This window comes from Humulus lupulus, chromosome 2 (genome assembly GCF_963169125.1).
Source record: "Humulus lupulus chromosome 2, drHumLupu1.1, whole genome shotgun sequence".
Lineage (NCBI taxonomy): Eukaryota > Viridiplantae > Streptophyta > Magnoliopsida > Rosales > Cannabaceae > Humulus > Humulus lupulus.
Window position 1 is genome coordinate 9,556,432 of NC_084794.1, and position 18,351 is coordinate 9,574,782.

Below are 18,351 nucleotides of genomic sequence, written 5' to 3' on the forward strand. Positions count from 1 at the left end.
AATATTTATTTATTCCGAATAAAAAATAAAAAATAATTGCTTAAAATTAATCAAATTTTATATCTTAAAAGTTATCGCCAACTTCACCTAACCCTTGCCCTCTCTGAGTAAAATTTCTGACTCCGTCATTGACGACTGGAAATGCTTCACGATCCAGATGCTTTCAAAATATTGGTCCAAATAATGGTTAAAAACATGAAATGTTTATTCAAAGGACAGTAAAAATTTTTAAGGCTCAATCATTTTGAGGCAAATCAGATCGTCAAAAAAATTCAATCGGGAAGATAAGCTTTTTAAAATATTTTTTATTTTTGTTTATTAAAATTATTTAAACATTTATTTATTTTTTATTTTATTAATTAAGAAAATATATTTAATTTATTTAACAATAATAAAAATAATTAAAAGTCAAATAAATCATTTAAATGAGAATTAAACTGAAAATATTAAAAATTTAGATGCACTAAGATTACCTAAACTTGTAGAATTTGAAAACAAAGGGCATTAAATGATCATTATTATAAACATTGGCCAATGAATTTGTATTTTGCTAAAACATACCAAATGCATTTACCCCATAGCTATAGATAAACCTAACCCCCACGTAGTCTAACATAAACCTAATATTTTTCACATGCTTTTTTTAGTCAACTATATTTTTTTTTATGATGATTTTTTAATGGTTTTATGTATCTTCTAGAAGATTTGGACAATTTTAGAGTGATAAATGTGAGAAGGAATTGAAATTTGACGAAAAAGAAGTAGTTAGATGAAGTTATGAAATTTTACATTATTGTCACAATTTGTTTTGTTTAAAGACATAACAATTTTTTTCCATGGATAACCTTCCTAAAATCCCTCATAATTATTATGTAGCTAATTACTTTTGTATTGTATTTTTTTCAAGGGCTTTATATGATTTAATAAGAATACAATGAATTTACATTTAAATATATATTTACATTTATAACGATATTCACATATATTTTTTAATATTTACGTGGACTATAATCATATCCTACCTTTCGTGTTAATGTTTAATGGAAAAAATAGTGGAAGAAACATACTTTATCTAATTGTTGTTTCTAATTTGATTTTTTAATTTTTATTTATTTATAGACAATAATCAACTTCATATTGATTTTTAATTAAAAAAAAACCTAAAAATGAAAACAATCCTTTTTTTCTATGCCAATTTAATTCCTATACTATAGATCAAATGGCCATATCTAAATTGTGTAGCAACTAGCATGGACAACACTTTTCCATAGTCAAAACCCAATTGAAACCCTTCACAAAAAACATTTATTTTTCCATGCCAACATCCAATATAAATATAAAGCTACATTGTATTCACTTCTCACCAACACAACTCCATCTTTCATTTCTTTCATTTTCAACCCAAACTTTCAGAAAAATGGCAACTACCCTCAACTCAAAGAGTGCAAGCTCCAACACGGCGGTTCACATTGAGCCGAATACCGGCATCGCTTTTCCGGTAAGATTGGACGATGGCAAAAGCTTGAACAGTATTGGCTTGAGGAAGAAATCCATACTTGGCATGGGAATTAAGGTGTTTGGTTTTGGTATATATTCTTTTTCTTTGTTAATTTTTATTAACATGTTAAATGTTTTATAGTGACTTTTAGGGATGAAACCAAGATTTACAATAAAAGTTATTATTATTATTTTAATTTAAGAAAGACTAAAATACTATTTTTTTTCTTCTAAATTTTGAAGATTTTTAAAAAAATTAAAAAAAATATTATTATTGAACATTTTAACAGGAATAATAAATTAACGAGAGCTTAATGGTTAAAAACTAGTGGCCATTTTGTATGGACTTTAGTGACTAAGATGTTTATACAAAAAAATCTATTTAATAAGATCTAAATGATATGATATGAAATGAAAATGTTTATAGGCCAAATACTTTGGCATTGTTCATTAATTTTCAACAAAGATATTTACAAAAGGAATTATAATGATAGATACAAAGTAATACATACCTCATATAGTGCTTGTCTGAAATCTAACAGATACTTTATTATATGATCCATTATTGGACTTGCAGGGTTGTATGCAGATAATGAGAATTTGAAAAATCTTTTGAAGTTAAAAATAGGGAAATCCCCAGCAAAACCAACAGAGGAGATGTATCAGCTGGCAATCGATGGTGATATAGGGTTGACACACAAAATAGTAATTGCCTATTCTGGCCTGAAAATGAATATGTTCAAAAAGGCCTTTAGTGAAGCACTGGGAGAATCTATAATGAAACTCAATGGTGGCCGAAAGAATGAGGAGCTTGCAAACAAGTAATCACTTCTTCCCTATATAAACTTCTACTTTCTACAACCTGTTTTAACATTCTTATCTCTATAAAACTTCTGTGTTTTTGGGATTTTCTCATAGAGTTTTAGGTCCTGCATCTGATCAAATCAAGTTAGCAACTGGTTCTGAAGTGGAGATATCTAAACTACCAGGATATGTTCTTGAAACAAAAGGTTAGACTACAAAAACAGCAGTGTAGTTTGACTCTTTTGTCATTCTCTAGTTAACAGAAAATTAATGCTACAAGTTTTGATGAGTGCAGTGAATGGAGAGCTTGCGAGCAGGGTTGAGAGTGAACTTCTTTGCAGAGCCTATTTCGGAATATATCTAGGAGAGAATACGATAGAGTGTTACAAGGAATCGAAAGAGATGTTCGGGCAGTCCATGCTTTCTCTCTTCTAAGAGATTGGAGAAACAGTTTCAATCAATAAGGTTCAAGTCTGCACTACTTATTAGGAACAAAGCTACTTACTTATTCAATAAGAATGGAAACAATGAGAATGTTTTTCTTCTTTCTGTCATAGATTCCAAGTGTGTTTTATGTTTCACATACTTAGTTTAAGCATACAATCCGAGGAGCTCATTTCATACAAACAAACAGCAGTTGGTACATTACTGAAAATACAAAAAGCAAAGCTTTTCTTTTGTCTTGAATTTTTACACTCTTACCATATAAAAACTATATACATACATACATGCATACATACATTAGTAACTTTGTTGCCAAAAACAAATGGAACCCAGATCAATTCTCTACAAAAATATGATAATTCAACAACTATTTGGCTCACAAGAGGCCAATAAATTGCATGTATAAACATAAGCAAAATAAATCAAAAGGAAGAGAAGTAAGTAATTGATTACGTGCAAGTATAGAGCTTTTCATTAAGCATTCTGAAATGCCCACCTGCAAACCGCGCTTTCATCTGAATTTCATTGTAAAAAAATAAATTAATATTTGAAAAAACTTTATATAATTAAGAAATATTATGTTAAATGAAGAAAAATACAGACCTAATCGAGAAAACTCAAGGTCTTGGAGCATTGCTTCGGTGAGCTTCAGAAGTTGCTTTATCACGTCTTCAACGCCCCGCCCTCTTCCGCTTTCTACTTCCTTCTCTGTCCTCCATGGCTGACTCACTCTTCATCTTCTTCCTCCTCCGAAGTAGAAATTTCAGACGGGTTTTTCAGACTCTGAAGCTTTGTTCGGTATTCATTGTAAAATGGGCCCAGCCTTTCTACGGGGTTAGCTTCAGGCCCAATTAATACATTTAAGTGGGCTAACATTTTCGTTGTTGTAAAATTACCAAATTTACCCCAAAAATCTTTTGTTTTTTTTTATTATGCGGCAAGATAAATATTGTACATTTCCTCTCGAATCAAGATCCCCTATCAGATTACTGTGTCCCATAATATGTCTAACCAATATAATGCTAACATCTCATTTAATTTTCTTTTCATTAAAAAACTGTTACCACCCCTAGTAATATGATGTGTCAAAATTATATTGGTTGGACACACTATGAGACACAATAATCTGACAAGAGATCTTGATTCCTTTCTCCCTACTTCGAGGGAAGACCATCTTTCACCTACCCAACTTTTCTTCTTCTTTCTCTTCTTTCACCTACCCAACTTTTCTCTTTCTTGTATGGTTGATCGATCTCGATCAACTGCCAACATCGACTTGCGCTGCTTAGATGTATTTGTCGATTGTCAGAACTACTAACCCCCAAGCCTACTCCTGATGTTGGTGGAAAAGACGAGATTTTGTTAAATATTTGCTTTTTTATTTTTTGGTAAACTTTTATCTTTGATTTGGGATTTTTGTAAATTTAGTGTTTTTGCAAATTTTGGCTACAAAAATATATAACTAAATTCACAAATTAATTATGTAAATGTTAGTTACAAACTGAGATATGTAAACCTTTATTGCAAAAACAATATTTTTTTTAGTTACGAAATGGTTTGTAACTATTGTTTACATAAATTGCTCTTTTGTAACTATTTTTTTTTGTTGGTTACAAAATTGCTAGTATGTATTTACAATTTTGCCACTCATATTTTTGTTAAAAAAATATAGGTATTTTTCGTAATAATTTTTCCCAACTGTTTTTTTTCAATTTTTTTTTTTATGTAAATCTGTATAAGATACAAATATTCAAGAGTACTTTTTTTTTTTTTTTTAAAAAAGAAAGTTTATACCAGTTTATACCCTTTAGTATTCATAGAATATCAAATATAACTTTATATTTTAAAAAAGAGTTTATGCCTTTTTAGATCTGTGTTTTTGTTCATTATTTGTTTGGACCTGTATTTTGATAAATTACTTTTTGGATCCTGTATTTTATAAAATGGTTCAAATAGACCCCTAAACCTGATTTTGATCAATTTTTTTTTTAACTAAAATCACAAATAATTCATCAAACTAACAACTCAGAACAAAAATAGTCATTCTGTCTAAGAACTGTGTTGTTATATTCAATTTTCTGTTCACCAAAATCAGGTTTAGGGGTCTATTTGAACTATCTTACAAAATATAGGGTCCAAAAAATAATTTGTCAAAACACAAAATCCAAACAAGTAATGACCAAAACACAAGGTCTAAAAATGTATAAACTCTTTCAAAAATTCACAACAAATTCTATGATTGCTAAATTGTACCAAAGATCACCTTTGACTTTATTCTAATCAACTTATTGATAATATTTTTATGATATTTTCAAAATATCTTTAATTTTTTAAAATTAAATGAAACACAAATTATATTAAATAAGATTACAAAATACATTTAAAAAAAATTAAAACCAAAATTCAAAATTCAAAATTCAATTATAAATACATATATCATTTAATTATAGTTCAATCAAAGGGTATTTGAGATTTTTATAAAAATCTTGTCAATAATCGGAGCAAATGTTATTTTTGGTTCATATTCACAATGATAAAGTCTATTGTGTAATTTTTTAAAATACGTAACTTTTTTTCAACATACTAATTTGTCAGTACTTTGATATTAAATAAAACAATGATTTCTTTTTTGTCTTTCATGTTTGTCAGTACTTTTTCTTTTGTTCCTTTCTTATTATATGACATTAAATGGTTAATATATTTTTCTTAAAAGAACATTAATATAATAAATAAGTTAAAACTATAGTAATTTTTTTTAAAAATAGTAAATTCTTTGTCAAAATAAAAAAAAATTACATTATTTAAAAAAATCTTAATAAATTTTATCACCGCATTTTTTTTCTTTCATTATTGCAAATTATAACATATAGTTTAGTGGTAAATTTAAAACCTAATGATGTTATTTACTTATGTTGAGTAATTTTTTCGTCAACTACAAATAAAATATGAAGCTTAAAAAAAAATCAAACATGAGATTTTACTTGATTCAGACTATTAATTAGCCTTAGTTTACGAGTCAATTATATTGAAGATGAAGAACTTGTAAAACTCAAATTCTTTATAAATTTAGACAGTTTTTTTTTGCATATATTAAAGTTTGGATAATTTTACAAGTGATACCCTTGCCTAATTTATAGGCGACTGAGGGGGTTAAGCTCATTAAGCTAATTACAATAATATTGCCATAATGGGATTAGTTATACATAAATGATGATTTTCTTCTCATAAAATAGGCCTGTGGGCTGTATTAGTTATTTGGTAGGCCTAATACGAGCATGTCAAACACACTACTTTATTGGGAAATGTGATTTCTAATACTTATTAGGGTGGAAGCTGCACGTATCCCCATATCAGGCGGTGTCTTGGGACATACCCTTTGCTGCTTGTACGAAACCGGCAACACGATCTTTGCAGCCACGAAATGTGTCGGGCACATGTTTGTGGTCCCGAGTGCCTATCTGGTTGACAATTGGCAAGAGCGTTTCTCTTTCCGTGAAGAAGGGTCCTCGGGGTTTAATAAGTCGATCACGACTCGAGGAGCTTTGTTGGGCTGATGTAACTACTTAGAAGGTTACTCCCCGTACGGACCCTCGTTAGATGACTCTCATTGATAGACAGTCAAATATGTTCTCCGACGGTAATAGGAATGACACTCACAAATTAGATTCTAGGTCTCGAGGAAGACTAAACGACATAATCCATTTAGGCTGTATTTTCGTATCCAGAAAACACTATTGTGAAAAAATGTATCATTTAATATAACAAAAAAATGTGATTTGCTAAAAAAATCATAATTGTGCATGCGGTGAGTGAAAATCATTTACCAAAATCCACTTTTAATTAAACCAAGTAGTTGTGGGTTAGATTAGATGATGGCAAAAGCCTAAACAATGTTGGCTTGAGGAAGATTTCCATGCTTGGCATCGACATTAAATTTCTTTTTTCTTTTTTTTTTTTAAAGAAACATGGCTTCGTTAAAATTTCTTAAAAGCAAAATCCAAGAGAAAAAAATAGTACTAATTGCATGCTATATACATGCTCCCTATTGCATAAAATAACATACAATAGAAAACATAAATACATGCATAGAAGTAATTTTCATACAGAGATTTATCAATACAACAATAAAACCATTAAAGTACTTACGAGATGCGTAACAGAATAATGACTATACCCTTTGGATTCCCTAACCTTTTGTCCTTGTTAAATGCTAGGTATTGCAAGGAATCCAAACCGCTTTGAAACAAGACTACAGTCTTCCAAGTTTTTTTCTAAAACAACATAGTGTTTATGTGGGCAAGTCTCAACATATGAAAATAGATTTTCTAGAGAGAAAACTAAGAGAGAGTAAACGGCTATGTATAGAATATTAGTAGTGATTTTTTACCTTGTCAAATTCAGTCTTTTTTAATGCAGTCTATAACACTAATATATATAGGTCATTAGCTAGGACATAAAATATGTTTTAGTTACCCATTTTATCTTAATTATTTAATAATTATAATTAATTAAATACTTGTCAAAATTAACAAATTATAATTTTAACATTTATTTAATTCATTTTATTAATATTAATACAAATTTATCAATATTAACAAAACTGTCCCAATTGGCTACAATACTCTCTTTTTGAGACTTTACAATAAAAATCTCAAATTTTCTTCTATTTCTTTTCTCACAAAATATCAATAAATAATTTAACATTATTTATTTTCATTGACCTACTCAATATGAAATTTTTATAATTAATAATTAAATTAATTATTCAAGATTAGTAGGTTCATTTTGAAAAGAGATGACATGTGGACCATAGATCCAAGAACTCAAACTCCAATAAGTTACTGTGAGTTTATTCATAACAAATAATCTCACTACCTTATTAATTCCTCGTGACTCCACTATAGACTTAGAATTGCATTATTGAATTCATTAAACGCTTTACACCAAATGTAAACACGTTATCCATTGTTATAACCATAATCATCATTCAATTCTCTATAGATGATCTACTAATGAGACGGGTGAAAACTACCGTTTTACATCTCATTGCTATTTTATCCTTAACTCCTACAAAGTTCCTTGTAAATGATATTTCCATAAATTTAATTACAGAAATGAGTACTCTATCATTTAACACTTGAACCAAGCTATAAGAAAATCATCGTTTCACTTCTTAAACAGAAGCTATAGATTTCAAATCTATAATAAATACTCTCACTCAATTATACTACAAAATCTCCAATATGTAAGTATGAGCTAGTCCGTATGGTAAACTGGTAACAAACAAATCAAAAGACTTGAATAATGCAATTAGCAGAATATTAATCACTCATAATTAAGATTGAATTGATTTATGATCAAATATGATTATATACTAACGATACTTACTGATCTTGTCAATAATCAATATCCTTGCTAAGGTTCTTATTAACCACCACCTGACAGTAGTCAGGCTCAGTAATAACATTGGTGAATCCCAACTGGCAGCATAGTCGCAGGTCATGTAGCACAGCCAAAGCTTTGGCAATTTTATGTGTATAGGTAGATATAATCTACAACAAACTTTTTCAAAATAATGTTGAGACCAGCCAAGAATTTATAAATTTGGGTTTTCTCAATTGTTTTCTTATGGTGTTTACCATCTTCCACAGATTTCCATTCATAGGTATCGAAGAGATCCAAGTCTTGCCATATTCGCTTCAGCGAATTAAAATACTTTGTAACGCTATCCTCGCCTTGCTTTATTTCTCCAAGTTTAAGGTTCAATTCGAATACTTGAGAGTGGTTTTCGAGATCAGAATACATCTCGATAACATTGTCCCAAAGTTCCTTTGCCGTAGGATAGCACATATAATTCGAGCTGATATCCTCCTCCATGGAATTAACAAGCCATGCCATAACCATAGAATTTTCAGCATCCCAAGTGTCGTAGGTTGGATCTGCCTCTACTGGAGCCTTTTTCTCACCATTCAAATACCCCATCTTTCCTTGACCTCTCATATACATCTTAACCGATTGATACCATCTCAGAAAGTTGTCACCATTCAAGCGAATAGTGGTAATTTGGACAGAGTGGGATTCAGCAATGGTAGATTTGGCTGGAACAATAGTGGTCTTGGAGGGATTGATTTTTGTGGTGGCTGACTCGCTGCTATCAGACATAGTGGAATGGGATTAGAGAAAGGCAGGCTGCGATTAGGTTTTAGGGTTGCGTGTTGGCTCTGATACCAAGTCAACAAAGAGGGTAATTTCTGTAAATTATTTCTCATAAAAAACCATGTATTTAACATGTACAAGGATCCCTTAAAAGGGAAATAAATAAAATCAAATAATAATGACAGAATAAAACTCTTAACTATACCCTAAAAATATGGAACAATAAATTACAATAGCTGACTTACAGCTACACAAGAATAATACTAAAAATAAAATGATTTTCTTACATAATATAATTGAAAATTTTATCAAAAATAAAAAATTAACTAGCGGTAAGCGCTCATAGAGTTCATGTAGCTCCATCCATAGTGACTATGATTGGTAAAAAAACTAGTGGAATCATTATAGCCAATTTTGTCTTCACTTTAGTGACTAAGATGTTTATACAAATAAGAAAACAATGTGATACAAAAAAAAAAAAAAATCTATTTAATAAGATCTGTGATATGATTGGATGTGAAATGAAAATACCTTTTCAAGTGGTTATTGGCCAAACACTTGGCATCATCTTGGACTTAAAGTGTTGTATGCAGATAATGAGAAGTTGAAAAATCTTTTGAATTCAGAAATAGGAAAATCCCCAGCAAAAACAACAGAAGAGATGTATCAATTGGCAATCGATGGTGATTTTGGGTTGGCGCTCAAAATGGTAACTACCTATTCTGGCCTGAAAATGAACATGGTCAAAAACAACTTTGGTGAAATTGTGGGAGAATCTATGGCCAAAAGAATGAGGAGCTTGCAAACAAGTAATCACTTCTTCCCTGCATAAACTTCTACTTTCAACATCATTTTAAAAAAAATAAAAATTCTTATCTATAACTTCTGTCTTTTGGGGCTTTTCTTATAGAATTTTAGGTCCTGCATCTAAATATATTAACCAACTGGTTCTGAATTGGAGGTATTTAAACTACCAGAAATGCTCTTGAAACAAAAGATTAGACTACAAAAACAGCAGTGTAGATTAACCTTTTCTTTTTGTTCTCTAGTTAGCAGAAAATCAATGCTATAAGTTTTAATGGGTGCAGTGAATAGAGAGCTTGTGAGCAGGGTTGAGAGTGAGCTTCTTTGCAGAGCCCATTTCCGAATGTATCTAAAAGACGATTCGATTGACAAGGATGCAAGAGAGATGTTCAGGAAGTCCATGCTTTCTTTCTTCTGAGAGTGGCGAAATGGTTTCAAATCAGTAAGGTTCAAGTGTGCACTACCTAGGAACTAAGCTACTTATTCCATAAGAATGGAGACAGTGAGAACGTGTTTCTTCTTTCTGTCATAGATTCTAAGTGTGTTTTTTCTGAAACCACATTTCTCTTGTTCTTTCTTGATAATGCACTTGAAGACATAAATTAAAAATTCCAACAGTCATAGTAGCAGTATCTACTCAAAAGTAATGCAAGGAACTAGTAAATCAAGATCAAGAAGATCATTTTATTGTGTGAAAAAAATCTAAAAGGGCAATAATATATAATAATAATAATAAAGGTCATTCATTTTACAATATTTTGATACAAGACGGGTATTCCACGCCATTACAAATGTTGCAGCATGCAAAAATGTTTCAGTAGCTCAACCTCTATGGTGGATTCGGCCAAGAACATTATCACATATTATTAGCCTTGCATCTAATTTATCCTCACTCCAAGAAAATCCCAAGTACGGCTACAATGGTGGTAGATGAACAAGCAAGTGTATGCACATAATTAAATAAAACAACTCACATAAATTACTGTCAAACTTCTGGCTATGAACCTTCACTTGAAATATTAGTGAAAGCAAGGCTCTTTCATCCTAACCTCATCTATTGAAAAGGGGGGCCAACCGGCCAGGCATAGCACGCCATCTTTAGGGCCGTACAGATCAGCGAAAGCCACGAAGAACCTTGCTAGGATCCAGCTGCCCGCTGCAGTAGCTTGATGAAACAGTAGAGATCTCTTGATGGCCTTTCCACTCTTCAAAGGGTTTCAAGACAATTGAGTTTTCCACAGCTGCAGAATCCACACATAACATGGTTTTATAGTCCTCATCACCCAAATCAGAAAGAGCCTTGGCCTTTTTGTCCCAAGGATTCCACACAGCTGTCCAGTCCACCACATAAAATTCTAAGTACATTAGTAACAGAATCGGTATTATAGAAATTCAAATAATTTTAACATGAGATTTTATCCTTGTAAGAACCTGCATCGGGCATGCCAACCTTCCTGAGGACAAAGGTTCTCTTCTTCTCATGATCTATAATGGCAATCTTTGTTGGGGTGCTCAGATACACTCTATCAATCTGAGAAGAAATAACAAATTGGCCTCAGAAATTACCATCAACATAGAAAAGCATTCCAAGTAAAGCTTCCATTCAGATTGAAGTAAAAGTAAAATCAGAAGATAATTTTGTTATTACCTCGCCATCAAATGTAATTGCATCAGCCTGCTCTGTGAACCTTTCTCTGCGCATCATATTATCGAAGTAATCTAGCGTCTCCAAGCCCTCAATACGCACTTCACTGCAAATTAAACAGCATCATGCAACCTCTCTGAAAAAGATAAATTCAATATGCTTTCCAAACTCAGATATTCATAGATGTATGCAGCTACAGCGTACTTGTCCAGCTTAGTTACATAATTTTGAGGCAAATGCAAGTTATCTGAGGCTAAATCATAGGTAAATAATAGCTTCACTGTTAACTACCTTACCTGATATCAGACACAGACAAGTAATTACGCAGTGCAAATGTAAAAGAGAATGGCCTGTTATCCAAGTTTCTCACTCGAGGGATCAGTGTGAGCTTTCCAGCACTAAGAGTAATGCGAAGGCGCAGTTCAAAGCTTCAGAAGTACCATGAAAAGATTCATAGGAAAAGTTAAGTAAAGCTGTCCTTTCACATGTAAGGCATATGATTTTAGTTATCACATTCCTGTGGAGCATACCTGCGTGGCCAGGTCTTATAATCGTCTTCTGAGGATTTGAGGACCAAATCCACTGTTGACTGATTGTTAGCTGCAGGCAAAGGAGAAGGGTCATTATCCAATGACCATAACCTGTTCCTCGCAAATCCATGTTGCTCGAGCGAACCCAGATTCCCAAACTGCAAAAGGCAAGCAGTAGTTAAGGATTCATAATCACATTTTAGCAAGATCAAAAGCAGAACAAGCATCTGGTAGTTTCTTACTGACGAACCTGTGGAAAGCAAACTGGTATACCTCCCCTTATGGCTTTTGATGTTTTCCAAATTGCCTGTGGAACAAAATCTGTGTTTAGTTAAGAAGAGAAATTTCATATTCAACAATGAGAAGAGGTAATAACAGGAAACTTTGGCCTCATATTGTTTTTGGTCATTTACCTTGCTGCTCATAAATAGCAGTTCTTCTCTTCTATCATTCTTCCAAGAAACAACCTGTCCTCCATGTAGAAGCACCTGTAATCATACAATGTGTAAATGGTTAATTTCAATCACATAACAATCAAGACAAAAAGAAAAAACAATTTATATAAATTTACAAAACAAGGCCAGATTGTAAAAATCTTAGCGAAAGAAGTTATTACACTATTAAACACAAAATACCCATGTAATCAAATTTTGTCTAAAACCAATTTAAGTAATTTAAATTTGTATCACTGTCTCATGCAATACACAGATTTTTTTTTTTATCTTTTTCTTTATGAGACTGAGAGGTGATTGTGATGATACTTGAGCTAAAAGCTCTACATGTCCCACTATAATCCATACTCATGTGGAGGAGGGTTTTCAACAAAGTTTAAAATTTTATCCATGCCCCACCATAATTCTTGACCCCTTGAAAAGCTTAGCTTTGAATAAGCTATGACAATCAAATATCATAACCCCAGCAAGAGATTATGTCCTTATATAGATGTCAATTATTATCCCAAAAATATCCATTTCTAACCAAAACGATAAAAGAGAAAAGAAAAAAGAAAAGCAAATTAAAAACAAAAGACATTAATGGAACACAAAACTGACCTCGGCAGAAGACCCACTTGGCTCTGTCAATATGATTCGGGGGAACCCTTCAGCCTCATGTACTATATTTAACGGCATCGTTTTGAGCCGGAACGTTTCTTTTATGCTACTCACAATTGGGTTCACTTTCCCTTTTCTCCTCTCCAGCTGCAACACCAGAAAATTTTCTCATCAACCAAACAAACATAAAACGGGACACACAAAACAAATATACATCTAACATATTATTACATCATCAAGATTGGTTTTTGATGAAAACCCGTTTCTCCCCGAGAAAACTTAAACGAAAAGAGCAAATGGGGAAGAAAATTTAGAAGGAAAAAAAGCAGAACATGTAAGATTAAAAAGAAAAAAGCAAAAAGAAAAAATGGGTCGTATAAAGCTTACGTTGATTTTTGTTTTTTGTTTTGTATATTAATAAAAAATGTTATCGGTTTCGAGTACGGGGAGAGAGAAAAAAGGAAAGAAAAGGAGAATAATAACAAGGCAACAATAGCCACCAAACAAAAACCAACTCTGGGTTTCGTGAAAAGTCTATGTTATACAACCATTGATATATATATCACAAGGACAGGGAAAGAGAAAGAGTGAGTGAACAGAAGGATATCCAAGAAAAACCAACTATCTTGTTGTTCTTGGATGCTCTGGTCGTTGTCCCTTTCAGTTAAGTTCTACTCCTCTACGCTCGGCCACACACTGTTACCTACGCCTCATCCAATGCCTTCTCGCCACGTCAGCTTTCTGATTCGTGTCAATGTTCATAATATTAACGTAAGACCCGTATTTATTAATAGTTGGAGGCTGAGATTTCTTAGGCTAAAAATATTAGAATTTTTGAGAATATGACACTATTCTAAGGCCTAAAATATCTCAGTAGAAGAGAAAAAAAAGACTCGATTTTATTAGAAAAAGTCAGAATTCGTTAAAGTTTCTGACGTGGCAATCGATTTGTGGAGTGTATTGGGTTGTTTTGAATGGTCGTTACCGCATGGGATCATTACTTTCTAAGGTGACGCATAAAGTGTGTCGCAAATTTTATGCATTTTTTTAAGGGACACACTTTATATCAGCGGTTCTCATTTGAATGAACTCTTTCTTCATTTATTTAATTATTATTATTATTATTATTTTGTTTCTAACTAATATTCTTATGATAAAAAATCTAGAGTTTCTATTAATTTTGATTTGTCTATTAAATATTATATTATCTTGTACATAATAAGACATATTAACGTAACATCTCCCAATCGACGGCTGTAAATATTTGCATATACGTTGCTTGTTTTTATTTCATTATTTATTTATTTTGCTGTGCAATTTGACTATTTAAAATTATTGTTCGCTAAATTAGGAATGTAAATAGAGTGGGGTAGGGTTGGGGATGCCTCCCCATCCCCATCCTGTTTTGGAGTCGGGATCTTATCGAGTACCCGTTTAATAAAAATGTTTAATATTTTTTTTTCTAAAATTGATAAAATAAGTTAAAATAATTAAAAACAATAAATTATAACATTAATAAATATATATTTTAAATAAATTATTATATTATATATTTTTAAGAATATTTATATTAAAAATATAAATTACAATGTAAACGGGACAAGTTCAGGATGGGGTCATGTCTCCCGCCCCTGCCTCATTAGGGGCGGGTTTCCACAGGTTAAATAGATATCCCTACGCTAAATTTGAACGGTACTAAATTTATATTGAATAATTAAAATTTTGTTTGGTGATTAGAATGTGAAAATATTAGATGAGAATATTTAGTTCATACAAATTTTGGAGTTCTTAATTTATACTCCTATATTTTTAGAACACACATGCACGGGTCACCCTTTAAAATAAAATATATTTCATTATTTCAACTTCATAATCTAGGTCGGTGCTATATATTTTCTCCATTAGCATTATATATACTCTTTTTTTTAAAAAAACAACTTTTTTTTTTTATATATATATATATTCTTAACTTTGAAGATCCAATTAAATTCATAAATATCATACAAAAAAAACAAAGGCTTCCTCTTTACGAGGAGTATCGTTGTTGTTCAGACTCTATTCACAACCGAAATAAGGATAAAAACACGCCATTGTGTAACACGACCATTATTATTTAATTTATTATATATTTATAATAGTTTCACTTATATTATATTATAGAGAAATTAGACAGAATAATTGTTTTTAAGTAATTTTATACTTTGATCTAATTGTAATTATTTTTTAAAAATTATTAAAAATATTCTAAAATATAAAATATTTTAAAAAGTAAGACATATTTTTTTTTTGGAAAAAACATCATGTTATATTTGAATCTAACTTGGTGTACTCATTTTTAATTGGAGTTTGTTTATTATGCTATGCGTTCTGGGTTCAGACTGGCCGCATATGAGGGAAAAAAAAAAGAAATTCTTAGGGAATAATCACACACTTTTATCAAAATCAGTGAGGACCAGTGACCACTACTTTTTGTTGGGCCACTAAACAACACCAAATATGAGATTTAATTGGTCGTAACAACACTACATTTGAGATTTGTCTAACTATTCTTATCTAGAAGAGCCTCCATTAGGATTTTTTATATATATATATATATATCTCTTCTATATAATAAGTGTGTAGATAATGACATTTTTTGATTTTAACAGTTTTTTATTTTTTTAATGTTAACTTTAACAGAATATTCTTATATTTAACAGAATATTTTTATATTTAACGGTAGTTTGTAAACATCACTTAAACTTAAATAAAATAAAAAATTAAAATATGATATTTTTGAGATATTTTATAATGATAGTTATTTAAAAATAATAAATAATTAAACAAATTAAAATATGATACTTTTGAGATATTTTACAATGATAATTATTTAAAAATAATAAACAATTAAACAAATTAAAATATGATATTTTTGAGATATTTTACAATGATAATTATTTAAAAATAATAAAATCATATGTTTTATAACTTAAACAAAATTTAATTAAACTTAAATTCACTTATAAGAATAATATCATATTAAACATGTAATAAAATTTACTGTCAATTAGCAATAAGTGTTTTTTTTTAAAACTAGCAAGAAACTTAAATTTAAAATTCACGTATAATATTTAATATTACATTAAACATATAATGTATAATCTCTTGTTGTCACTCACAAATTCAAAAACTAGAAAAAATATATACTTAAACAAAAATAAATAAATTATTTAATTAAAATAAAATATTTATTTGAAATTTATATGACATTAATATAAATTTAATAAAAATAATCTATATCTATATATATATATATATATAAAGGAGAGCTTTAAGGAGATTATGTGGCACTCTAAAATCTCTTCAAATCACTCTTTCTATTTACTCATTTAATCTAATTTTTTTATTCATTTTCTATTTTCTAAAATATCTTAACAATTAAAAATATTAATATATATACATATTAATTTAATTAAAAATTTAATTTGTTTAAATATCTTAACTACTTAATCATTGAAAAATACTAAAAAAATTTAATTAAAAATTACATAATAGTTTTCGGTTCTCTATATATCTATTTTTCTCATTTTTATTTTAATAAAAATTATAATAGATAAAAATATCTACATATAATAATAATAATTTTAATTAAAAATTACATAATAGTTTTCGGTTCTCTATATATCTATTTTTCTCATTTTTATTTTTCTAAAATATCTTAACAATTAAAAATATTAATATATATACATATTAATTTAATTAAAAATTTAATTTTTTTAAATATCTTAACTACTTAATCATTGAAAAATACTAAAAAAAATTAATTAAAAATTACATAATAGTTTTCGGTTCTCTATATATCTATTTTTCTCATTTTTATTTTAATAAAAATTATAATAGATAAAAATATCTACATATAATAATAATAATTTTAATTAAAAATTACATAATAGTTTTCGGTTCTCTATATATCTATTTTTCTCATTTTTATTTTAATAAAAATTATAATAGATAAAAATATCTACATATACTACTAATAATAATAATCTATATATATATAAATGAAAGCTTCAATAAGATTACGTGACATTCTAAAATCTCTTCAAATCACTCTTTCTATTTTCTCATTTAATCTAATTTTTTTATTCATTTTCTATTTTCTAAAATATCTTAACAATTAAAAATATTAATATATATATACATATTAATTTAATTTGCTTAAATATCTTAACTACTTAATCATTGAAAAATACTAAAAAAATTTAATTAAAAATTACATAATAGTTTTCGGTTCTGTATATATCTATTTTTCTCATTTTTATTTTAATAAAAATTATAATAGATAAAAATATCTACATATAATAATAATAATTTTAATTAAAATTTACATAATAGTTTTCGGTTCTCTATATATCTATTTTTCTCATTTTTATTTTAATAAAAATTATAATAGATAAAATTATCTCCATATAATAATAATAATAAAATCTATCTATTTATATTTTAACTTTTTGACAAAATACATGATCGAAATATTAACTTTTAACAATAAAATATTCAAACGGGTAATCAACCAAATTATACGTGGTTCAAATAATCTATCTTTACATTCCTATTTTTTAATTTTTGACAAAACACAAGGTCCACAAGTTAATTTTAAAAAAAATTAATGGTCAAAATAGGTAAACAACTAAAATACAAGGTGAAAATTATAGTCAAGATGTCTTCACGTGTCCATATAAATAACATGTTGTACGAGTATGGTGAAAATGAATCACCACCCCACAATCTCCCAAAAAATATTTTAAAATATATATGTTTTAATAATTACAAAAGACTGCGCGGAGCGCGGTTATATTTTCTAGTTAATAAATAAAACTAAGCAAACGTGTATATTGCACGTTGTTTGTATCTAGTATATATATAAATATAGGTCTCGGTCTCATTCATCATAGCAACACATAAAAATTATGTTTAAAAAGTAAAATTAGATTGGATATAAGATTTGACTAAATAAAAACATATAAAAAATAATTTATATAAATTATAAGAAAACAATATAGATAAAAATTGTGATTATTATGCATAATAATAATTGGATATGTGTTAAAATTATTCCAAATTTTTTGATAGACTAAGTTATCCTATAAATACATGTTAATTAAATTTGTTTACATCCTATTTAATCATATAACAAAATCAAAGAATAAAAATTATTCAATTTTATCTAATCTAATTTTATATTCCAAATTAATTATAGATGTTATACCCATATTTCAAGGTATATTTTATTAGCTCGGAAAAGAAGGATAAAAGCTCAAAGATCAAGTTAATGTTTGTCATTTAATTAATGATGCATCAAAACTCGAGAAAACAACAAAATGTTTGTCGTGCAGAAGTAAAGTGATTATCTTGAAGGACAGTTGTTCTGTCAGCTCAG

The 18,351-nt window shown here is 29.1% G+C and overlaps 3 protein-coding genes across 3 annotated transcripts; 2 read left to right on the forward strand and 1 right to left on the reverse strand.

Annotated features, from left to right (window-relative positions):
• The first annotated feature begins 1,365 nt into the window (after positions 1-1,365).
• LOC133817221 (chalcone isomerase-like protein 1) lies at positions 1,366-2,988 on the forward strand. Its single transcript, XM_062249676.1, has 4 exons — positions 1,366-1,586; positions 2,075-2,318; positions 2,416-2,507; positions 2,597-2,988. The coding sequence occupies exons 1-4, from the start codon at positions 1,418-1,420 to the stop codon at positions 2,734-2,736; spliced, it is 645 nt and encodes a 214-aa protein (XP_062105660.1). The 5' UTR covers positions 1,366-1,417; the 3' UTR covers positions 2,737-2,988.
• A 6,574-nt stretch (positions 2,989-9,562) lies between these two features.
• LOC133813898 (chalcone isomerase-like protein 1) lies at positions 9,563-10,123 on the forward strand. The gene is made up of 2 exons (XM_062246930.1): positions 9,563-9,710; positions 9,990-10,123. The coding sequence occupies exons 1-2, from the start codon at positions 9,563-9,565 to the stop codon at positions 10,121-10,123; spliced, it is 282 nt and encodes a 93-aa protein (XP_062102914.1).
• A 285-nt stretch (positions 10,124-10,408) lies between these two features.
• Positions 10,409-13,514, reverse strand: LOC133817223 (putative glucose-6-phosphate 1-epimerase). Its single transcript, XM_062249677.1, has 9 exons — positions 13,320-13,514; positions 12,933-13,079; positions 12,294-12,368; positions 12,131-12,187; positions 11,881-12,038; positions 11,647-11,778; positions 11,354-11,456; positions 11,137-11,236; positions 10,409-11,036 (listed from the first exon to the last, which is right to left on the reverse strand). The coding sequence occupies exons 2-9, from the start codon at positions 13,008-13,010 to the stop codon at positions 10,819-10,821; spliced, it is 921 nt and encodes a 306-aa protein (XP_062105661.1). The 5' UTR covers positions 13,011-13,079; positions 13,320-13,514; the 3' UTR covers positions 10,409-10,818.
• Positions 13,515-18,351: the final 4,837 nt, after the last annotated feature.